This window comes from Tenrec ecaudatus, chromosome 8 (genome assembly GCF_050624435.1).
Source record: "Tenrec ecaudatus isolate mTenEca1 chromosome 8, mTenEca1.hap1, whole genome shotgun sequence".
NCBI lineage: Eukaryota > Metazoa > Chordata > Mammalia > Afrosoricida > Tenrecidae > Tenrec > Tenrec ecaudatus.
The window spans coordinates 5,940,443-5,964,876 of NC_134537.1; the positions used below are offsets into that span (position 1 = coordinate 5,940,443).

The window sequence follows — 24,434 nt, forward strand, 5'->3', positions numbered from 1 at the left end:
GCCTTTGGCCACAGGCATTTTCTGCCCCTGCCTTAAGCCTGGTGAGTTAAGGCTTTGAAGGGACCATTGACCCTGGAAGCTTAAAGTTTGTTTTTGGTGTTTGTTTTCGTGAACCCAAGAGCCTGGTCTCTGACATAGACTGGGTCACCCGCATTCAAGCTGACGAACTGCGGATTTCAGGATGCTTCACAACACACAAGGTGAGGAAGGCGGTGAGCGGACACCTGCCCTTGGCACGAGTGTTCCGAAGGCTAGCTGTCTTTCCTGCAGATGAAATAGTAAGTGGAGAATGCCAGCATGCATCGGATACTGTGAACCAGGATGCTGTAAACCTGTGGATAGAAACAGAGCCATTGGGGACGGTCCATATGTGAGCCATTGTTGAACCCCTTGGAAAAGAGGTTCCTTTAAAACAACTGTCCTCGGGCTTGGTTGGAATAAGCAACCTGGAGAATCAACTTCACACTTGGAGAATAACATGGATGAATGGATTTTATAATGGATGTCGCATAAACTACATCCTTGAGTCACACTTCAATGCCCTCCCTTTACCACCAATAAGAAACTATCTCTGTTCCTTGACTTAATCTCTTCTTGCTAGGCTGTGGACCAACCTGGGGGTCCTGTGGCGCTCCCTAAATAATTCCTGTTCCAGGAAAATTGCTCCCTGACCCAGTGAGTCTTTATCCAGGAAGAGGGATGATGCTCCTCATAGGAACAGTAGTTAATGGTTGGGACTCACGTCCCATTCAACAAGAATTGGTGATGACCTGCTGCTTTAACGGAAAGCATGATGGGAAATTCAGACACAGTATAAAACACAGTGATTTCCATGCTAAGTCCTCCATGTTAACCCACTGCAGCACCTTAATACCTCCCACCGTGAAATTGACTTCAGTTTAGCTTAACGTCCCTATGGAGACGTAAAGAGGACCAGTGGTTAGACTCCAAGACAACTAGAGAACGAAAAGAGAGAAGAGGGAGTGTAAGGTGGAGCCGGGAAAACAAGACTCTTCTTGTGCGACACAGTTCAATGCATGCCAACCACGGATGAGGCTTTAAGATATAAGGACAAAAACCAAGTGCTAAGAGTACCAGACCACCACCTTGGGCCTGGCGAGCTTGGGTAGTTTCCAGACAGGATTAGCACTTAGGATTGTCCGAAGGTGGCTATGTGGCACACCTGGGCATCTCCTCGTTGGGATTAACAGCGAAGGCAAGCTAGCTCGGAGTGAGAACTCCCTGGCATGGGGGTGAAGGAGAAGCCATTGGGCAGGTAGGTGACATCAAATGCTCCTGCACAGGAGCCAAATGCCCAATGGAAGTCCTTGTAGTGAAAGAAGGATTTGGGTGAAAGTGCCTAAGCTTTATTAAGATGTGCTCCCCATGAGGATGTTACAACTCACCTGATACGAGGAACTACGGCCACGAGAACTGAGGCCCTAGAAGATCAGTTCTTTGAGAGAACCAAATTCTTCTTGGGCGCCAAGGGGCTTCAGTGAACAATAAAGCACCTTTAACAATAGCCCTCATGATTTCCACGCCCCAAATGACTGATAACAGCATGGACTTAGCCTGTGCCAGAGGGTGCCTCAGGCGTCCTGTCCCTGATAGGATGACCGATGATGAAACACACAATACCCCTCCTGTTCCCGAGGCTTCCTCACTGCCCACTTTCATGACCCCAGTCCTGCCTATCTCTGCCGGCTAGACTGGAGCATGCGCACAGGTACAGATAAGAGATAAGAGCTCAGGACACTCTGAATCCAGGACCAGAAATGGGAGAAGAGATAGTAGGAGGGGAATGGGAAGGAAGGGAGGAAGGGGGAACCGATCGCAATGATCCACACATAACTGCACCCCCACCCCCTCCAGGGGGGCAAACAACAGGAACCTCGGGGGGAGACAGCAGTTGGTATGAGATATGAAAATAATTATCATTTATCAAGGGGAGGGAAAAAAGAGGAGCTCATACCAAGGACTCAATAGAAAGTAAATGTCTAGACAATAATGATGGCAACATATGGACCAATAAGCCTGATCCAATGGATGGATGGCATGTTATAAGAGCTGTAAGCACCCCCAATAAAATGATCTTTCAATGAAAAAATTAAGAAGTGGGTCCCGAGGTGCAGCGTGTTCTGACCCTGTGGTAGTTACATAATCTCGGATCAACCTGAGGATGAGAAGAGTGAAGGGGCTACAAATATGCTTGATACAATGGATGTATGGAATGTTACAAGAGCTGGAAGAGCCCCCAGTTAGTTTTGTTTTTTCTTTTTAAAGCATGACAATACTATATGTCAGGTCAATAAAAGGAGCTTAAAATAAATAAATAAATGGATAAATGTGAAGGGGTGGAGTCTAGCCTGTCAATCAGGCCATAGCCTGATGATGCCTCCTTGTGAGCGTGGCCTTCTCATGAGGAGTCTGGGAACTTCCTCTTTTTCTCCCTGGAGATGGGCCACATGCTCTCTCTCTGCTTCACCTTCCTGTTGAGGAGCCACACTCAGGGAGCTGGAGGAGCCACGTGGTGATGCTTCCACCACCACTGGATCCATAAGACTTTTCACCCACCGGCCTGTGATCTTCCTGCATTCGGCATCATTGGGAGTGGCTATGTGAGTCTGATGAGGAATTTATGGACTAGTAGCAGACATCTGGGCTAATATTGGACTTACGGTTTGATCTGGACTGGGATAAGGTCTTTTTCTTAATACACAACTGCTCTCCCATATGAAGCTTTTTCTTGTACATATATACGAGTGTCCCTGGATTTGCTCCTCTAGTCACGCAGGCCTAACAGACCCAACAGTCCTTTTCCAGTAACAAGATCAGGGTTAGTTTGGTAGGACCAGAGGCAAAGCTGTAACACCGTTTCCCTCAAAGCTTTTGGTGAACACAACGTCGTCATGAGAGGAGCTTTCAATGATTAGTTGGATTCACCCGCCTGTTTCGTTGGCAGAAATCCACTTTCCCTTTTCTGTGTCAGGGAGTTATAGAGAATCCCATAGTAGTGCAAATATTTTCTTCTGAGTTGATGGTTCCTGATGACAGAGCATGCAGTGGGGCCAGCACCCCAGGAGTTTTAGAAGGGGATGGGTAGCAGGTGGTATGCCCTGGAGAAGAGGGCTTTCACTGCAGGGGGTCCCAATTCCCTAATGCTCATTCATCCTGTGCTCTGTACCTTTCCTGCCACTCTCTCCATCCTTTGAGGGACAAGGCTGACCGTCATAGCAAGCATAGGCTTGAGGCTTTCATAAACAAACAAAGGGTGTAAGTGTGGAGATAAAGATCAAGAAGGTAATCAGGACTTTGGGGGGGGGTGTCTTAAAGAGCACATTCTAAAAGGGCCTGCGTTGCCCAGATATGCGAAGAGCAAGGGAGTTAGTTGAAGATAGTCTGTCAGGGTCAGTGTATTCACAGGTGGTCCTGAAGCAGGCGCCCGAGCCTTTCCAAGCATCAAAGGAGAATGTGAGTGCTCATTTTTCTGTGGGAGCCCCACAAAGCCTCCTCATTTAGGGACTGAGGTTTGTCTCTTGGAATGACCGAGGGCTTGCACACCTTCTTTAGGCTGAGAGGGTCAAAGAGTTCTCGCCACGCTATCTTAAGACTAGGGAGGATGCTATGGTGCCCTGGTAGTGTAGTGGTTAAACATTGAGCCTCCATCCTCATGGTCCGAAGTTCAAAACTGCCAGCAGCTCTGAGGGAGAAAGACTGGACTTTCTACTCCCATAAACAGTTACTGTCTTGGAAATCCACAGGTGGTCGCTATGAATCAGCATTGACTCGATGGCAGTGAGAAGCAGTAGGGACACATTACTGCCACATTTTGATTTTAAAACAAATCCTTACGGGCAGGTAAGGTTTTAAATGCATCATATCCTGCTCGATACTCAAGTTCATGAAATGATCACTGAAGATGAGGATGCTACAGCAAAGTGTGATGAAGAAAGTTGTGCCCAACTATCAATCGAAATAGTTACCAGGCAACAAAGACCCACACCAAAATTCCTATCAATGTGAATGAGGGGGAGTTCGGTGTGGAGACCCAAAGCCCATCTGTAGGCAATTGGACATCCCCTTACAGAAGTGTCAGAAGAGATGAGCCAGTCAGGGTGCAGTGTAGCACTGATGAAACACACCACGTTCCTCTAGTTCTTTACTGCTTCCTCTCCATCACTATCATGACCTCAATTCTGGACAGACCAGAGCATATACACTGGTATACATAAGAGCTCAAAACACAGAGAATACAGGATAGATAAACTCCTCAGGACCAATAATGAGACTAGTGATACCAGGAGGGAGAAAGGGGGAGCCAATCACAATGATCTACATATAACCCCCCTCCCAGGGGGACAGGCAATAGAAAAGTGGGTGAAAGGAGACAGCTGTCGGTGTAAATTATCAAGGGTTTATTAGGAAAGGAGGTTGGGTGGAGGGGGAAAATGAAGAGTGGATATCAAGGGCTCAAGTAAAGAAAGTGTTCTGGAAAGGCTGATGGCAACTCTGTACAAATGTGCTTGACACAATGGGTCTATATATGGATTGTGATAAGAGCTGTAAGAGCCCCCAATAAAAGGCTTTATAAAAGAAAGAATGTCTGGAGTCTTAAAGGCTGTATTCAAACAAGCAGCCACCTAAGCGAGGAGTCAACTAAGTCCGATGGGAGAAGCACACCAGGTTGTGTGATCCAAAGATAACAATTACAAAACTTGAATCTGGTGAAAAGTATCAGAGCTAACATTATGAGCACCCACTTTGGAGAAGGCTATGGAGGGCAGTGGGAGCCCCTACACCCATCTGCAGAGTAACTAGTCAGATGGAGCTGCTGGCAGATCTGCTCTAGCCAAAGGCAAGAGTCTGGAAAGCCTTACTGTCAGGCAGAGACCATTGTCATTCTGATTATGTGGAATCAGACTTGGTACCAGGCCAGCTGTCCTCCCTATAGACCCGACCAGAATTAGTACAGGGTGCAAATATCTCTTAGATGTCCCAGGAGAGAAATTTCTTCCCTGGCTTTTTGAACCTTGACTGGAGAGCAGGGGGTGGGGTGGGGTGGGGGTGGGGCAGGTGTCTTCTCTCAAGCACCATTTGTATTTTTGCCTTTAAATTAATATGATCTTATCCTTACCACCTTCAAGCGATTTATCTCATTGTTTTCTGTTGGGATTCCCAGCTGTGAAGCACAGGACTGGATGCATGATGATAAGAACCGATACAAGGTGTTGTAGGGAGTGCAGGGGTGGGGAGGGAAGGGAGATTTCCAGAGTGAACATTGAGGGCCAGAGAGGAAAGAGCACTAGAACTGATGGCGATTGCACAGATCAGTTTGAAGGCGCTGTGACCATGGTCGTTGGGGAGGGGGTGCATGCAGGGGGGAGGAGGGAAATGTTCTAAGACAGATGTGTGGTGATTGTACAACTCCCCTTGATGTGATTGAACTGTTCCGTTGTATGAATGTGAATTATGTGCCAGTAAAACTATTGTGGGGGGGGGGGGGGAAGAATGAACAAACTTGGAGAAAACATATCTATAAAAGTAAAACAAGAGTGTGTCGCATTTGTCAAGGCCGGTTGGAAGCTCTTGCCTAGGAATCCCAAGGAGGCAGTGAGCTTCCATCTCCCTCCAGGAAAAGCCTTTTGAGTTGCATAATAGGGTGTCCATCACTGAAATCCCCACCGTGGGAGAATCTTTCGTTCATTCACCCACTCACCTATCCTCCATCTCACCAGCCAACACACTTTTTGCCCCCTCCTGAATGCCCACCGCGTGGAGGTCCCATGCCCCAACAATACAGCACTTACTACGGGATGTCAAGGTGGTGGTGGAGACAGATAACACGGGTAGCAAGGCTTTGGTGATTGTTGCAGCACTGGGGAATGTGTACTTGGGCGTCCCGTTGTACGATTGCTTTTCCTCTTTGATATGTTTCCCCCCAATGAAAGAGTGTGTTAGTTCTTTCAAAATTAACTCGATCAAATGGTTTCAGTGGGTCAGAAGCTCCTTCCTCACAGGGGAACAGCCGCCCATGGGGCAGGGTGGGGAAGTGGTCAGGAAGCCTTTCCTGGCAGAGGATCCTTCTCTATCTGTAAATTTTGTTTAAGATTTGTGTTCCAAGACAAAAACAAAAAAACTCTTTGCCCCCATGTTGATTCTGACTCATGGTGAACCTATAGGGCTGGCTGGAACTGCTCCTGAGTTTCTGAGACTGTAACTCTATACAGGAGTAGAAAACTTCCTTTTGCTCCCTAAGAGCGGTTGGTGGTTTTGAACTGCTGATCTTGCAAGTAGCAGCCCCAAACTAGAAGACATCAAGAGTGGGTTGGGACTAACTATTGCTTCTACATCACCACCATACTTACACCTGTTCCCTTTGCTTAGATATCCAGGTGGCACCAACATTTTCTGGTGAAGTGGTTATGCGTTGGGCTGCGATCCACAAGGCCAGCAGTTTGAAACCACCAGCTACTCCGCCGGGAGAAAGACAAACTTGGGCTTTTTACTCCCGGCAACTGTTAGGTCTCGGAAACCCACTTGGTGACAGTGAGTTTGGTTTTGGGTTTACTGTGCGCCAAGCTCTGTACAGAAGCTTCGGTTATATTATGCTTTCGCCATTTTTAAAAAAGAGGGAACTTTGAACAAGTCACCTGAAATCCCCATGCTGACTCAATTTTTCCTTCTACAAAATGGGCGCAGTGAGCCTTGGCGGGTGGCTGTAAGGATCAGAGACCCCCGGCTGTCGGGCCCGAACCCAGGTCTCCATAAATGGCGGCCATCATTCCCGTCGACCCAGTGCGGGAGCATCCTGCGGGGCGCGCTTCCCGCAGGGTCCCCCGAGACCGGCTGGGCCCGCCCCCGTGGCTCCGACCTCGCCGTGCCCGCGGCAGGTGGCCCGGCGTCTCGGTACCCAGGCGAGCAGCGAGCGGCGCGCGCGGGCGGGTTGGATGACCAAGGTCTTTGCTGGAGGATCGGCCGCCGGGCGCGCGGCGCAGGTGAGGTTTCCGGCGCAGGCCACAAACCTTGCGAGAGGTCGGAGCGGTGCGCGTGGACCGCGGCCCCGGAGCGGGGTGCTAGGGGCTCCCTCCCCCGGGCCCAGGTTCACCCCAGGGCCAGCCCCGGGCTCTCGGGCCCGTGGGCTGCGCGATATGCGGCCGCGAAAACCCGGAGAGGCGGATCGGAGCGCGCTCCCCACGCTCCCAGCCAACTCCTCCGCGGTCCGGCCGCCGAGCTGGGCATGCTCAGTGCGGCCGCCGCGCCGCCGTCCGTCCGCCAACTCGGAAGCTCGCGCTCCCGGGCCTTGGGGGGCGAGAACGCCGCTGGCGGCGAGCCGGCGCGTCGCCCGCCGCCCCCAGACAGCGGCAAACTTCGCGGCGTCCCCGGAGCTCGCCGCGCCCGCACCGGATCCCCGACCAAATAAACGAGCCTCCAAATCCCCGATCGCAGCCCGAATCATGGAGGCTGCGGCCACCCGAGTGCCCCCGCCGCCGGCCCCTGCCCGCTAGCCAGGGACCAACAGGTAAACTGTTGGGCGGGGGAGGAGGGGCTGTGGCCGGAGCCGGGGGTGGGGGGTGAGGGAGGGCGGCGGGCCGGGTGCCCCCGCCGGCGCTGCCAGCCCTCCCCCTCCCCACCTCGCCAGCCCCTGGAGGGGCAGCAAAGGGTTAAGTCGGCCCCGCGCCACCGCGAACACGGCCCCCTCCAGCCGTCGCCGCCGCCGCGACCGCCAGCAGCGCGCCTCGGCGCCTGCCCGGAGCTGCCCTGCCTGGGGTGGGGGCGGGGGGGGACCGGAGCCGCGGATGCGCAACTGGAACCCGGCGGGCGTCTAGGAGGCTCGGGTCGCGTCCCAGCCGCGCGCATCCCCTTCTCCGTCACCCACGCCCGGTCTCCTCCTCTCCGCACCGGCCGGCTCCGCGCCCAGGTGGCGGGGGGTCTGTGGGCGCGTGGCGGCGTCGGCGGCGGGGGGGCGGGGAGGGTCCCCGCGAAGGAGGAGGGGCGGGGGCGGACCCCTCGGCACGTCGCCTCCTCCCCGGGAGAGGAGAGCCACCCTTGGCTGGGTGAGCACTTGAGCCACCCGCCTGGGCGCCCAGAAAAGTTTTTTTTTTTTCTTTCCGCCCCCCTTCCTCCTCCTGCGCCCCTCCCCCACTCCAACCTTGAGCCCGGCTGGGGTGGGTTTGGGTCCATTGGTGAAAAAAGTCACACGTTCCCGTCAGCTGCTCCTCCCCCTGGGGACAGGGTGGGAGGGAGGTGTCGGGAGGGAGGCAGGCGGCGCGTCGGACCCGGGCCGACCCCCAGCCCCTGGGCCGTGCGCGCCCCGAGGCCCGAGCGCAGCCGGAGCTCGCCCGAGGCTGCCCCGGTCGGTGCGTGTCTGCGCATCGGGCAGCGGCCGCATCCAACCTGCTTTATTCCTGCCCGCAGCGCCACAGCGAGCGAGCGAGCGAGCGAGGAGGGGGAGAGAGGGAGTCTGTCTGCAAAGTGCTGCTCCCTGGTGCTCAGAGGCGGCTGCTCCAGCTCCAACTCTCATTCATTTCGCCGGTTAACATGAGAGATCATGGCCGCCTTCGGGCTTCTCAGCTATGAGCAGAGACCGCTGAAGCGCCCCCGGCTCGGGCCTCCTGACGTCTACCCGCAAGACCCCAAGCAGAAGGAGGTGAGGGCGCACCGGCCCCCCGGGCACCCTGGGCCGCGCTCCGCAGCGCTGACCCGGGGCCAAGTTGGCTCCGCGGGAATCGCCGGCGCTACGGGGGAGGGGTCCCGGAGCGGGGCTGGTGGTGGAGGGCGGGTTGGGGAGGGGAACTGGGGGACCCCCCCACCACCCCCAGGGGCGGAGACCGCAGCTGTCAGCCCTCGGGTTCCACTGGGGCGCGCTCTCCCCTGGTGCCCGGTACCTCCCCCGGTGCCGGGCCCCGCGCAGCCCTGCTGGGTGCTTCTTTGGGGTTTTCCTCACCGGAACCCTTCGGCTCGTTCTCCCCGCTCCTGCCTGCGGTATTTCCCTCCCCGCGGTTTCGGTAGATCCTCGTAAACTTTTTTGAAAAATGTTGGAATGCAGTGCATCCGCCGCCGAGGTCTTGCGCGTTTTGCGCCACCCGAGGGCGGGGAGGTGGAGGGGGGGCGGGGGTGGCGGCGACCGGAGGAGGTCGCTTTTATGTCTCAAATTTGCCAGTTTGGAATGGAAGTCGTTTATTTGTCCCCAGGTGATAAATATTTCGCTCGCTGAACATACTTAAGTCTCTCTTTTTCCCTTAAAAAAAGAAAGAAATCGATATTAAAAAGAAATGCCGATTTTCATCTCTAGAGGCTTAATTGCTTGAGGCTGTTTTGTAGACGTCAAAATAGGCGTGTTAACTTGGAAGGGACTGGGTCCCTGGATTGTTTATTTCTCTGAATGAGATTAATTGGAGAGACCTTACTTGAGCACCAGGTACCACTAGCTTCAATGGTTAGAGTAACCATGGCATTTTGTAGCCCTGTGTTTGTTAGTGGTTAACAAGTAATTACGTAACAACTCTCTGCTTATAATGATCACCCTTGGCTACATAATTTGCCCAGGGACTTGTCTTTCCTTTCCTTCTTTGCTTTTTTTTTTTTTTAATATCACCTGCTCCCCAGCTGTGCTTTCAGAGTTTGTCTGCTTTAGCCTACCCCTTCTCTACTCTAGCTAAATACTATACTCACCACATGTCAGAAACTTACCTTTCTGTGAATCTCAAACTCGATGAAAAAGTTTGCGGGCCTCTAGACTTCTGCTGAAAGGTTCTTTGCAAATCAGGCAAGGAAAGGGTCTAAACCATTTTAGTTTTGAGAAGCCTATCCCTGAGGTTAAAATGACCGCTAACTTCCAGGGGCTTGTTCAATATGCTGGACCCTCCCCGGAGTAATTCTGATTCTAGCCGGGAAGGCTTTATAGGTGGTTCCCGGTAGGGATTCTTTTTTAACATGAGAGCTGCCTTTGATGAGGTTTTGTCTGTGGCTTCGCCAATCCATTTCTCGCTCCTGACATGAATTGTTAAGGATTGGAAAGGACCAAAAGTGAAGAACGTCACTTAAAAGTTAGTGGCAGGAAGTTCTTAGAGTCTTCTTGGGAACAAGGACATTCATAGCCCTGATCATTATCGGTTTTGCTGCTTCCTTCCCAAAGATGACATACCTGTTGGCACCTGTCTAGTTGGGGGAGGGGGAGGGAGGGGCATGAGCATTCATTTGTTGATGCTCACTAAAGATTGGGATCTCTGTGACTCTGGATTTCAGGTCCTTAGAGCACTCTCTAGAATTCTGAAACATAGTCATCTTTGAGCCTGCTCTATTTAGCTATTTATTTACTTTCGGAATGCTTTTTCTGACAAAGGGACACTGAGGCCCAGGAAAGCACCGGTGACTGACTCACTGGAGCACCAGGCCTGCATTTATACTAGAATGACTGACACTGAAGTTGGTTGTTCCGATGGTGTCCTCTTCTCCCCAGGGCAACTAGCGTGTTCCCTCCTTGGGGCACAGTCAGAGTTATATGTGGTAGGAGCCAAATTTGGGCTCTGTGGGGAACAGGTGTTGGCTGTTCTTGGTGAGCATGTTTTCCTAGTGTTTTTAGGTTCCTCCCTCTGGATTGCTGCCCTAACCCTGTCCCGCCTGTATTTCTTCTTGAATGTTTCCTCTAACTTTTAAAGAACTTCGTCCCAGGTAGTATTACACACAAAAGCATGGATTTGGTGTGCATGTTATAGCTCTGTGGTGTTTCTCTTCTTGGGGACCACAGAGAGTTAAGGGACGGACACTCGCTGTCCATTTGAACCCGTCCAGAGGCTCCTGGGAAGGCCAGTCTGGCCGTCTGCATCTGAAAGGTCACTCTTTGAAAACCCAGCAGAGCAGCTCCTTTCTACACGCCTGGGTGGTTTTACACACCTGGGGTTGTTCTACACACCTGGGGTTGTCATGTGTCCAGAGCCACTCAGCAACCACCACCATCACCACCAATCATACAACAGTATAAACCAACACTGAACAAATCCTTTAGCCTAGGCTCAGCATAGGGTGGCTCTGGGCCTGTCGGCTTGCATTTGAATCCCAGGCTCTGCGGTTTCTGTACTATTGTAGTCTCCTCATGCGTCAGTTTCCTTCCGGGCCGGGTGAGGATGAGAACACTACCTGCCCCATCAGGTTGTTGGGAGAGCGCAATGAACAAGAAAACCTGGAAAGCCCTTGGAATAGCACCCACAGGTTTGCTGTCCCGAGCCACTGTCAAGGCCTGCTGGTCTTCGTTAAGGTCTCAGCTAAAGGGGCTTCACAGAGAGGCCTTTGTGTGTCTACGGTATGTGTATCTAATGTGTAGTATGTGTAGTTGTGTATACAATTTGTCGTATGTATAATATGTGTATGTAACTTGTAGTGATTGATTTCATTGCATGCTCCTGCCACTCCTCCCCCCCCCCCCCCACTAGCCGGTCGGTTCTGTTCAGTCAAGGGTGAAGTCTGTGGACGCCTCTGGACCAGCTGGTTCATGGGATGCTGAGAGCAGAAGTAGTTGTAGGAATGCGCAGTTGGAAGTAGCAAAAGGGGTGAATAAGAATCCGGGGCCTGGGGACAGCTTTAGAGAATTTGACGTGAGGTCCATGATGCTGACACTTGCCTTAGAGGCTACAAGGTTGAACCCAGACCCACGGCCCTTCAGGTGATTCCTAGGGCTTCTGAGGCTGTACATCTTTGTAGGCACAGACAGCCTCATCTTTATCCGGCAGAGCTGCTGGTGGGTTTGAACTTGGGGTTAGCAGTCTAACCCATATCCTGGGAACACCACCAGGTCTCCAGAAGTCTAAAAAGAGGAGGCCGTTGTATCCTGGGGTTGAAGAGGCCTAAACAGACTGACAGCACATGTAGCTAGTGCTCAGTCCTGTCTGGTTAATTTCAGTAGAAGCATCCCCAGAGTTTTCCTGGCTGAATTTCTTGAAAGAAGCCGAGCAGCGGGCCTTGTGGGGAGCCTCTGGGTCAGCTCGACCTGGGAAACTTTTGTCAGCAGCTGAGCGCTGAAGTAGTTGCCTCCTCAAACCATTGCCGGCAAATCGAGTCTAACTTGTGGTGACTCTGGACTGTCAGGCTTCCTCCCAGGTAGCCGCTGGCGGCTTCAGAGCACCAGCCCTGTAGTCACAGCCGTCACTTTAACCACTGCTCCACCAGCCCTCCTGACCCTGCAGGTATCTCCAGGAAATCAAATGCATTAGCCACGTGGGCTGGCAGTGGAGGGATTTCCAGACTTCAAAGCCATGGGCCCGGAGGGAAGGGAGAGGGTAACCTCCTGCAGGGCAGGACCTGCCCACTGACAGGTACAGCCTGATGTAGGCGGAAGGTCGGGTGCTGGTGTGGATACTATGCTGGGCCCCCCGGGGACTCCGACTTTAGAGCACACCCGAATCACTGATGGGCTTGTTGAAACTGTGCCAGGCCCCTCCGCTTCAGTAGGCCCCAGAGTTTACCTTTCTACTGAGATCTCTGGCTGCCAGATGATGTTGGTCTTCAATCCACTTTGGGGAACTCTGATCTAGGAATTGAAGGCTGAAGTTGCAGTATTTCTTTTCGCTGCCAGCTCAGCCCGGTGTAGTGGGTGGGTTTTCTCAGATAGTCTCCCTGGGGACGGATGAGTCAGGAAGTTCCCGCCATTACACTTGGAATCAAATCCAAACCCCTCACCTTGGCCTTCAGCCCAGGCCTCGCTCACCTCCGAGACCACTGCCTGTAGTCTGCCAGGCTCCGACTTCTGACTGCACCACTTTCTACCTGTTTGTTGGAAGCCTGACCTGTGGAGTAGCTCCTTATCAATTCCTTACTGTGTGGGGGCAGTGTTAGCTGAGCAAATGTGTCTTTGGTCCACGCCTGGTTCACAGATGACCCTCAGTAGACGCCAGCTCTCATGAATATAACTAATCTCATCCAAGGATCCCATGGCTTCCCATGGCACTTCATTGTATTAATAATATCATCTGGCCCTTGTGCTTTATGCTTCCCTGGACTAGGCTACGGTGGCGGGACCGCCGCAGACCCTCCTCTGCTTTCCTTCTGCCAGCACGCCTACTCCGCTCCACTCCATCCTTACTTCTCCCCGCAGGCATGTTTCCGCTTTATTTGGCTGCTCACTTAGAAACGACCCTGTAGCGACCTGTTCCCTGTAACCTATCTCCCCCTATCCTTGTTTCTGGTTACATAGCAACCAGTTTGAAGCACAGCAACCTGACCCGGCCTTTGGGTTTCCTGGGTGGTGTAGTGGCTTATGTGTTGGCCTGCTAGCAAGGTCAGCAGTTCGAAACCAACATCAGCTCCTCGGGAGAAAGATGAAGCTTTCTGCCCCCATAGAGATATGTAGTCTGGGACAGTTCTGCTCTGCCCCGAAGGGCCCCTGGGAGTCGATAGCTAATCAGATGGCAGGGAGTTTGGGTTTGGAATCTTTGAGACCAGATTGCTAGGTCTCTCGACCAGGCTGGGATCCAGGTGCCAGCGTTTTTGTTAGGGACCAAACTTTTAACTCTTATGCCACCAGGGCACCTTCCTATATCCTGGATGGTTCCATTGGCCTGTGTCCATTGGTGTGCTCAGTGGTGGGGGTAGCTGTCTGTTATGTGGCCTCAGAATGCTTAGTTTCTGCTCCGTAGGCCCCTAAACTGCATGCAAATGAGGGCTCTTCTGCAAGCTACACAGCGGTGAACCGAACCGCCAGGACTAGCTGTTCAGCAAATGGTCTCTGAATAAATGAATACAACGCAGGAAGAACTCTGAACCGGTGACGGAATATTCCTAACTGTCCCCTTTGCTGGCTTTATTTTGGTAAACCTCTCAGTTTTCTTGTTGGCCTCTAAAATGCACCAAGCTCAGAAATGCTTGCTTCAGAAACCACCGAGGAGCTTTGGGAGAGGAGAGGCAGGCGGCAGGATGGTGGTCAAGTTGTCGGGGAAGAGAGGACAGGTTGACACACGGACCAGTCCCTCTTTCTGAGGAGGCTCTGGGACTTGCGTTTTGTACAAACCTTATAGGTCATGACCCTTTGGGGGTCAAATGATTCCTTCACAGGGCTTGCCCGATTCATCACAATGCAAAATGACAGTGATGAAGTAGCAACGAAAATAATGTTATGGTTGGGCGGGGTCACCGCCACATGAGGAACTGTACGAAAGGGTGACGGCATGAGGAAGATTGCGAGCCCCTGTCCTAGGCGGTTCCTGGACACCCTCCGTTTCAGCTTCTGCACTCATTTGTGGAGAAGTTTCGCCATGGCCCTCCGCCCTGAAGCCTTAGCGTGTTTTTGACCAAGGTGCTATGTGAAGTGTTCATCTTCTTTGGAATTTAAAGGTGCGTTCTCGGAAGGTTCAGAAACGTCTAGTACCAGATAAGAGCTGGAAATACAGGGAATCCAGGACAGATAAACCCCTCGGGACCGATAATGAGAGTAGCGATACCAGGAGGGTAAAGGGAAGGTCGGGGGACAAAGGGGAAACAAATCATAACGATCTACATATAACCCCCTCCACACCAGGAAAGTGAGCGAAGGGAGACATCGGTCAGTGTAAGACAAGGAAAAAAAAAAGTAAATTATCAAGGGTTTGTGAAGGAGGGAGGGTATAGGGAAGGGAGGGAAAAATGAGCTAATACCAAGGGTTCAAGTAGAAACAATGTTTTGAAAACGATGATGGCAGCATATGTACAAATGTGCTTGATACAAGGGATGAATGTAGGGATTGTGATAAGAGCTGTACGAGCCCCCAATAATATGATTTAAAAAAAGAAACATCTAGCACCTTTGTGTGTAGCGGGGGTGGGGTGGGGGGAAGAGCCTTTGTTATTTGGGTGGAGGTGCCTTTGTCTGTCTCCCTTCCATCCTAGTGAGGGTATTTGTCTACTATCTAGAGCAGTGGCTCTCAATCCTCCTAATGCCGTGACCCTTTCATACAGTTCCTCATGGGGTGGGGACCCCCAACCATCACATTATTTTCATCGCTACTTCATCACTGTCATTTTGCTACTGTGATGAATCGTCATGTAAATATCTGATAGGCAGGATGGATTTTCATTGTTGCAAATTGAACATCGTGAGAGCACAGTGATTCATTACACAAACAATATGTAAGTCTATATTGTGAAATATTTATTTCTAACGACAGATAAGTGAAATTTTGTCATGAAGCACGGTGTAGCATGGGTAACAGTCTTCATGCTGGGTACTCATCTGTGAGCATACCCACCTGGAGACGGATAGAGGAGCGCTGTCCGGGTTCCTAAGACCATCGGAAATACATGCTTTCTGATGGTCCTAGGCGACACCTATGAAAGGGTCATTTGACCCCCAAAAGGGTCGAGATCCACAGGTTGAGAACTACTGACCTAGAGGATTCCATTAGTTTAATTCACAAGTAACCATTGCACACTATCTGGACTTGGCTGTACTGGTTAAAGTGAACAGTGCAAAGCCCCCAAGACCTGACACCTTCCTCCCCTGGTGTTCAGTGCTCCTGACTCTCTGGCTTTTTGGCTTAAGGAGGAGGGTACCCGCATAGGCTTGCTCTCTTTGTCAGGTCTACATGGCTTTATGGCACAGGGGAAGCTTCCTCTGGGTCGATCTTTCTTTCGTGGGGTGAATCTTTGCACTTACTCGGGACTGCGGGGTTTCTGTAGACGGTGGGCCTGGGCTTTCAGCGGGGCTCCTTGGAGACTGTGAAATTTAAAGCTGCTGATTTGGGGAGCAGCCACACTGTTTCGGGCTGTGGCCTGAGGAGACGAAATGGGGTCCTTTGGAGGTCCACTCCGGAAGATGAGCGCTAGAAAGGAGAGGATGAGGATGAAGGGAAGAGTCCAAGGATATTATTGAGCCCATTAGCAGTGCCGCCTTGGGTGGGCGCGTGTCTGTGTGTGCACCGGCGTGTGAAGACAAAGTAGAACTAGAAGAATGTGTGACAAGGGGAACTTGGGTTCCTTTCAAAGCTACCCTTGAATGGGGACTTCGTGACAGGGGAAGCAAGAATGGAGAGTGTCAGGGATGCACAGCTGGGGAAATGCGATCAGGGAAGCAGGCTTCATGTCTCTGCGTTGTCACGATTGGAGCTGGGTGACTTACCCAGGAGAGCGGAGGCTGACCTCAGGGCCCAAGGGAGCCAAGACAGACGTGGCGAGAGGCCTCCCACTCCTACACCCCCATCCCCGAGAGAGCAACATGGAAACAGTTGGACTTTTAATTGTCTTGAGGTAATTTCTTTAAAAAAAACATTTTATTAGGGGTTCATACAACTCTTATCACAATCTATATATACATCAATTGTGTAAAGCATATTTGTACATTCATTGCCCTCATCATGCTCAAAACATTTGCTCTCCACTTAAGCTCCTGGCATCAGCTCCTCATTCCCCCCCCTTCCCCGCTCCCCCCCCATGAACTCTTGATAATTTATAAATTATTATTTTATCATATCTTACACTGTCCGACCTCTCCCTTCACCCACTTTTCTGTTGTCCATTCCCCAGGGAAGAGGTTGTATGTAGATCCTTGTAATCGGTTTCCCCTTTCACTCCACCCTCCAGGTATTGCCACTCTTACCACTGGTCCTGAAGAGATCACCCGCCCTGTATTTGCTGGTTTCCAGTTCATATCTGTACCAGTGTACATCCTCTGCTCTAGCCAGATTTGTAAGGTAGAATTGGGATCATGATAGTGGGTATGGAGAAAACATTTAGGAACTAGAGGAAAGTTGTATGTTTCATCGTTGCTACACTGCACCCTGACTGGCTCGTCTCCTCCCTGAGGCCCTTCTATAAGGGAATGTCCAATTGCCTACAGATGGGCTTTAACCGCCCCCCCCCCCACACACACACATTCAGAATGATAGGATTTTTTGTTCTTTGTTGCCTAATACCTGACCCGTTTGACACCTTGTGATCGCACAGGCTCATGTGCTTCTTCCACGTGGGCTTTCTCGCTTCTGAGCTAGGTGGCCGCTTGTTTACCTTCAAGCCTTTAAGACCCCAGATGCTATATCTTTTGATAGCCAGGCACCATCAGCTTTCTTCACCACATTTGCTTATGCACCCATTTGTTTTCAGTGATTGTGTCGGGAAAGGTGAGCATCATGGAATGCCAGTTTAATAGAACAAAGTATTCTTGCATTGAGGGAGTACTTGAGTGGAAGCTCAGTGTTAATCTGCTACCTTAATACTAAACCTATACATACATGCACATAGACCTATTTCCACATCCTCGTATATAAATCTATTTACATAGGTACATGCCTTATTTAGACCTCTATAAATGCCCTTTGTCTCCTAGCTCTTTCCTCTATTTCCTTTGACTTTCCTCTTGTCCCATTATCATGCTCAGTCTTCATTTGGGTTACAGTAATTCCTCTTGGTTACATTACCCTTGATCACGCCCTACCAGGCCTCCTACACCATTTCAGGTAATTTCTGAAGCTGTTCTATTTTGCTTACTTTTTTAAAAGAAAATTTACATAATGGGTCAGAAATACGGCATGAAGGAATAACAAAGTAGCACGGTTTTCCGTTCTGTAACATAATTATGTCTCTGAACTGGAAGGCTCAGGACCCATGTGCCGATGATTGTTATCTCTGAGGATAACAATCTATTTCAGTCTATTCTTTGTAGCAGTCTGTATTCTAAGCTGTAACAAATGTGTATTGCCTTTGTTTTGGGGGAAATGACTCTGAGAATCCTTATTCCACATGGTTGGGCATACCGGAGAGGATCCTTGTTGGTAGAGCCAAGCCAAGCTAGAGGTCCTGCAGCTGATGGGTCAGTGGGCAGAGGACTCTGGCAGGGTGCCGGGGGAGCTACTTTTCAATCCGTGATGCCGTCCAAAGGTTTGGGGTCAGAACTGTTGTTGAATATCCTGTCCTGCTGCTCCTGCTCCGTGATTTGGGTCAGAGTGTTCATCTTCCTCACTTAGGAACGAGGGAGAATCGTCTACCGGAATGTCTCCCAAAATGGGCAGTACCACTACCTGGGGGGTGTTGGAACAGCTCAGGGGGCTGCAAAAGCAGACGCCTACACTTGATCCTGGATTATGGGCTAGAGGGTAAAAGATTTTAGTTGCCTGCAAGGTGCTGAATTTCTCTCTCTCTCTCCCTCTCCTGCAAAGGGGCCAGTCAATCAGATCAGTTTGGGAACCTATCTTTTGGTCTACAGCAGGGGCTGACATCCTGTGACTCGGAGCCCTATGCAGTTATTTCGGTGTGTGTATGGCGCTGAAGTGGAAATGAAAACATTTCTAAGGGTTTCATTCAGATACCGGTGATTTCATTTGTAAGAAAATATCTCTATGTCTCCCAAATAATTCTTAAATTGCTGAGAGGGACAGTACTGGCTCTTCCGCTGTCTCTGAAGCCTGCCATGTGGGAGCACTGACAATGCTTCACTCCACGTGAGGCGGCCGTTCCCTGCAGTGCTTGAGCAGGCTCCTGTCACCTGATGACCACCATGTCAGGAAAGTTTTAACTGCCTGCCACCATGTGAGTAACTCCAAATTGGCCAAAATGTGAGACCTTACAGCAAGGGAACTGGTAAATAATATATATTAGAATCTTGATGCCTTAAAAAAAATCATTTTATTGGGGGCTTGTACAGCTCTTATCACAATCTATCCATCCATCCATCCATCCATCCATCCATCCATCCATCCATCCATCCATCCATCCAATGTGTCAAGCACATTTGTACCTATGTTGCCATCATCGTTTTCAAAACATCTTCTTTCTACTTGAGCCTTGGTATCAGCTCCAGTCCCTCATTTACACCCCTCTCTCCCAACCATGTCCCCCCCCCTGCTTTTTTTAAAGCTAGCAGTTTGGATGTACGAGCACTCTCCTAGGTATACGTTCACTGACATCGTTAGGTATATGAGGAGGCTTCTGAAAGTTTGCAGGGGGTGGGGGTGGGGGAAGAAACAGAATTAAAGGATAATGGAATTTCCCCTGGAAATTCTGAAGTCCCTTTGCCTCTTCTGGGGAATATATGTTTCTCTCTGATCAGAGTGCAGACCCAGGAGGCGTGAGCTGTGTCTTAGTGTCCTGACTTCTGTCTCTGGCTGGGACAGTCATGGGCTGGGACACTCGTCTTATGACCGTGAGGGAATCCGCCTAGGACTGAGACACCAACTCAAGAAGAGGTGACGGAGTGATGATATGGCATTGTGGGGGCTGCTAATTTTCTGTTGAGGAAATGGTAGCTGTCTACACGGTTTTAACCATTGACGGACTGTTTTAAAATTTCTCCTGGCCTAAAGCATCCTCACGGTTTCACAATACTTGCCATTTCCTATCTTGTCACGCTCCTGTAAACACAGCATGCTAAGAACACCCAAAACCAGACACATTGCCAGCGAATTGATTCGGCTGCATTTTGAGCTGTATGGGATGTCTGAGACTGCATCGTTCTCCGTCGCAGTAGCTGGTAGGTTTGAAATGCCCACTCTCTAACCCGCGCTGCCTCGAGGGCTCCTGGATCACAGCAGTAGCCACCCTCTGTCAGGGAGTACACGTTCCTGCAACTCTGCTGTTCTCTGGCTTCATGGAGAATATAAACCAAGCCAAACTTCTCCATACTGATTCACAGAGAACTGATTTGCAGGGTAGAACTGCCTCTGGGAGTTTCTGAGGCTGAACGGTTAACAATCAGAGAGAGCCCGGCCTCTCTTCCTCCAAGGGTGCTTTCAGACTGCGGGCCTGGGGGTTAGCAGCCCAGGATGACTCACCCGGAGGCCCCAGGGCTACTCATGAAGACTATGAGGCACAGAGCACCTGCATCTTACCTGCTAGGCTGTCACATGTGACCAGCATGTCTCAGAAGCCGAGCAGGCTGCTCCTTTATGGACCTCCAGTGAGGGAAGAGTTTTGGTGGGAAGGGACAGAGAGCACTTACTGTTTGGTCAGAGAAGGAGGCTCCACCCTTTGGTGCGGAGGGGAGATACCAGGCTCTTGGGGAGTCCATTTGTGTTCAATACAAAAGGAAGCTGAGTCCCAGAGAGGTTGGGGCGACTTGTCAAGGCGGATCCGGTACAGGCCACCGGGTGTGCGTGTTTGTGTATGTGTGTGTGTGTGTGTGTGTTGATGGGCATCGTCGCTTCCTGTGGAGCCCCCTTCTGAAAAAAGCCTCCCATTTGGGTACAGAGCCCCACTTTACCTTGGCGATAAGCCTTACTCTCATTTTGGGGCACCAGGTGCCTCTTAGGACTGGGGACTCTGGGAACTGTTCAGCTCACCAGCTGACCTCAGCGCTCACAGGGATCCGCTGTGGGGGCTCCCCAGTGACCCAAGGGAGAGAGGAAGCCAGTTTTGAGCCTGGGCCTTGGAAGGCATGCAGCAGTGGACAGGACTGAGGGCATTGGGGGAAATTCACCCCAGGGAGCGGGGGGAGTGTGTGTGTGGAGGGCGGCAGGGCAGAAGGAAATGTGGAGTGTGCCCTGTATTGCCGGCAGTGGAGGGGACGAGGAGAAGAGACAAGAGAGGTGGGATCTGTGTGTGGGGGTCTTCGGTACGCTATGTGGGGGGTTTGGGTATTATCATAGTAGTGATAAAGAGTCGTTTAGGTGGTCTTCTTCATTTGTAAACCTGCCATTTTAAAACATGCCAGCTGAGTATTTTCTACATGTAATATGCAGCGGCATTGATGACATCCTCATAGTATGTAACCTTTTCTATTTTTGGGTTTTATGTCAGGGTCACAGAGGGAGGGACATTGGTTCTGATGGTCACATGGAAGCAGAAAGTCTGACCAGCTAACATCCCAGGCCTGGACAGCGGAGTACTCGTTTCCTCTGGCCGATGTAGCAGACAGCCACAAACCAGCTTGCCGGATCACACCAGACACTTGCTCCCCCACATGCCTGGGGTCCAGAAGTCTGAAACCAGGCACAGTAAATGAGAGATGTTCAGAGGATGCCTGTGGATTGGATCTGATAACCACCAATCCATAGTCAGCCATGTTTGCTAGACAGCTTCCTAACTCTAGATCTGGAGCCAAGTGGCGGGGGGTGGCAGGGAGTTTAAGACGTGGCCCCTCAAACCCCAAAGCCAAGCTCAGTACCATCAAGCCGATGCTGACTCATAGCGACCCTATAGGACAGGGTAGAACTGCCCCTGGGGGTTCCCGAGACGTAACTCTTTACAGGTGTAGGAAGCCTAGCCCTTTCAGACTGCTGACCTTGTCCTTAGCCGACCAATGCATAACCACTGCACCACCTGGGTTCCCGGGAGACATGGCTCCTGCTAGCCCCACTCAGCTACAGGTTTAGAGAAACTAAACAGTGTTTATCGATTTTGGTGATAGTTGAAATTCAGAATGGAGATGAAGGCTGCCCGAGAGAAGCTGTTTCTCTACCCAAGCTAGCAATGCAGAGTTGACCGTGTATGTGTGGAGGACTCAGGCATGGTGTGTGCTTGAGCCATGGTTGGGCTGTGTCTCCTTGGAGAAAAGAGGGGCGGAGACAGGGTTTGTGCAGGGCTTCCACTGACCTAGACTTGTGGACAGGCATTTCCAGGGAGAGTTCAAATGTGCGATGGATTTTCTTAGCGGGAATCAGCTCAGTCTTCAGCCCTCAGCCAGTGCGGCCCAGTCCACCCCTGTCAATGCTGCCTTCTTGTCAACTAGAACTGGGTTGAATTTACTGCTTTCCTTTCTAAGCTGGGTCATCCGTGGATTAATCTAATGGGATAAGGACCATTTCGAGCCGTGGCGAGAGTGAGGAAACAGTAAAAGTATATCTTGTCTGGTTGTCACTTGGATGTGTTGCTGTGATGTTCAGTTTATTTAAAGGTGTGGAGGCTTGGTCAGAGCTGTGTCCGAGGTTAAGTAACTTATGGGATCTTACTTCTGAAGTGTGCCTGGAAAGTGAATGTTGGCATCACTTGCTTTTCATTTTTATTTTTAAACACCACATTCGTAGACAGTATGGAAAATATTTGGGGGTGGGGCTTGACCTATTTTTAGTCTTTTGTCCATTTGAGACTAAATGTGAGCTCCCTTTTGAAAAAATAAGACGAAAAAGTAAATGAGGACACTAGTTACATTTGTACTGCCCATATGAAATCTGCTTTTAAGAAAGTATAAATCCAAAATGCTTTTGAAGTTCTCCACTTGCTGGTGGTTAGTTGGCGGGTGCTTCCTACTGGGTGCGCGGGGTGGTGTGCTGCTCCTGGGTGCAGTGGAGTGGATGGTGATGCAGAGTGACCCTGTGCACAGTGGAACCGAGCACACACCGTCCTCACATGCGGCCATGTTTGCAGCCGTTGTGCCCTTCCACCCGGGTGATACAGGAGCGCCGAAAGAGAGGCGACCCCGCTCTCTGCCTTCTGCAACAATGCTGCTCAATGGGTCTAAAAAGGACCAGTTTCTTTTTTCAACAAACAAAAAGCATATCATTGGGAACGAGGAGAAGGGCCATAAGGAAGGGATGGGCCAGTCAGGGTGCAGTATTGCACCAATGAAACACACAACCTTCCTCTAGTTCTTTAAAGCTTCCTCCCTCCCCACTATCGTGACCCCAGCTCTATCTTAAAATTCTGGCTAGGCCAGAACATATACATGGTACAGATATAAGGTTGCAACCCAGGGAATCCAGAACAGATAAACCCCTCAGGACCAGTAAGGGGAGCAACCACACTAGGAGGGTAAGGAAAGGGGGGGTGAGTAAGGGGAAACCATTCTCAATAATTGATGTATGGCCCCCCTTCCCAGGGGGACGGACAGCCGAAAAGTTGGTGAAAGGAGACAGTGGTTGGTATAAGACATGAAGAAGAAAAAAGAGAGAGAATACATTATAAATTATCAAGGGGGAGTAGGGGAGGGAAAGTATGGGAGGGAGGGGGAAACAAGAGCTGCTGCCAGGGGCTCAGGTAGAAAGAAAATGTTTTGAAAAAGATGATGACAACATAGGTACAGATGTCTTTGACACAATGGATGTATGTATGGATTGTGATAAGAGCTGTAAGAGTACCCAATTTAAAAAAATTCAGTTGGGTACAGACTGACACTCACTGCCATTGAATCGAAGGCAACTCATCGTGACCCTGTAGGACAGGGTAGAGCTGGCCCTGCGTGTTTCTGAGACGGGCTCTGTCTGGGAGGAGAAAGCCTCGTCCTTCCCCAGAGGAGCAGCTGTTGGTATTTTAACTGCTGGCCCTGCAGGTTGCAGCCCAATGTACAGCCCCTTCGCCACCAGGCCGCCCCACAGACTGGTAGGTAGATGAGAAAAATGAATCACTAGAGACAGGAAATGCTGCTCGCAGGTTGTGGGGGGCAAGTCACCGTAAAGCAGTGATTCTCAACCTTCCTTGTACCGTGACCCTTTCATACAGTTCCTCATGTGGTGGTGACCCCTCAACCATAACATTATTTTCTTTGCTACTTCATCACTGTCATTTTGCTACCGTGATGAATTGTCATGTAAATAGCTGATCTGCAGAATGTATTTTCATGGTTACAAATTGAACATCATGAAAGCACAGTGATTTATCACAAAACAATAGGTAATTAATTATACATTGTGAAATATTTATTTCTAATGACAAGTCAATGGAATTTGTCTTGGTGTAGCATGCGTAACAGTCTTCACGCCGGGTACTCATCTGTGGGCGTCTCTGCGTGAGCGTGGACCTGCCTGGAGATGCATAGAGGACCGGTGTTTGGGTTCCTGAGACCATCGGGAATATGTGCTTTCCGATGCTCTTAGGTGACCCCAGGTTGAGAACCGCTGCCTTAGAGCATTGTGGCCCTGGGAACTCACAGGGGCAGTTCTACCCGGTCCTCCAGGGTTGCCATGAGTCAGCATCAACTTGATGGTGGTGAGTTTGGGTTTTGGTTCTATACCGAATGCCCACACCAAACTCACCACCATCTCAGAGTAACCCCCATCGGGTTTCTGAGAGCAACTCTTTCCGGGAGCAGACAGCCCCGCCGTTCTCCCACCGAGTGGCTGAGCTTTAGCTCTCCGGCCTGGTGATAGCAGCCCAGAGCCTAACCAACAGCTGTCTGCGCAGAGCCAGGCTACCCGCGCTGTGTGCATTCACAAAAGTGGGTTGGATTCCTTGGGCATTTTGAGTGGAAGCACGGTAGGGCCTGTGGGGGAAGGATCAAAGCCATTGGGGGCTGGCCACACCCTCTCCTCAGAAAAGCCTGCTGGTCTGGTGAGAGCCAGGCAGGGGAGAGGGACAGCACCAGGCACATCTGATCTTCCTGTGGTGACCTCTGGCGTCCCTGCGGGTACAGCGTGTGGAGCTGGGTGTGCCCGGGATGCTGCTGTCGCTCTGTCTCACTCTCGCTCATGCCTTGTGAATTTGGTTCGGGAGAGAGCATTCGGGGCGGCTGCAGCGGGGGCGGGGGCATCTGCAGTAAGGGAAGCCTGGGGTGATGGGATCAGGGCCACTCAGGGCTTTGAACCGGGCTGGAGGAGCAGTGGCAGGTG

General features: G+C 51.0%; 1 protein-coding gene across 2 annotated transcripts in view; it reads left to right on the top strand.

The window, feature by feature from the left end:
• The first annotated feature begins 7,262 nt into the window (after positions 1-7,262).
• The window catches only part of MED12L (mediator complex subunit 12L), a 375,484-nt gene continuing 358,312 nt past the window's right edge, over positions 7,263-24,434 (top strand). For both annotated transcript variants that reach the window (XM_075555944.1, XM_075555945.1), the window contains exons 1-2: positions 7,263-7,522; positions 8,419-8,650. In XM_075555944.1, coding sequence (XP_075412059.1) covers positions 8,552-8,650 — 99 coding nt within the window. In that variant the 5' untranslated portion in view covers positions 7,263-7,522; positions 8,419-8,551. The remainder of the gene's footprint in view (positions 7,523-8,418; positions 8,651-24,434) is intronic.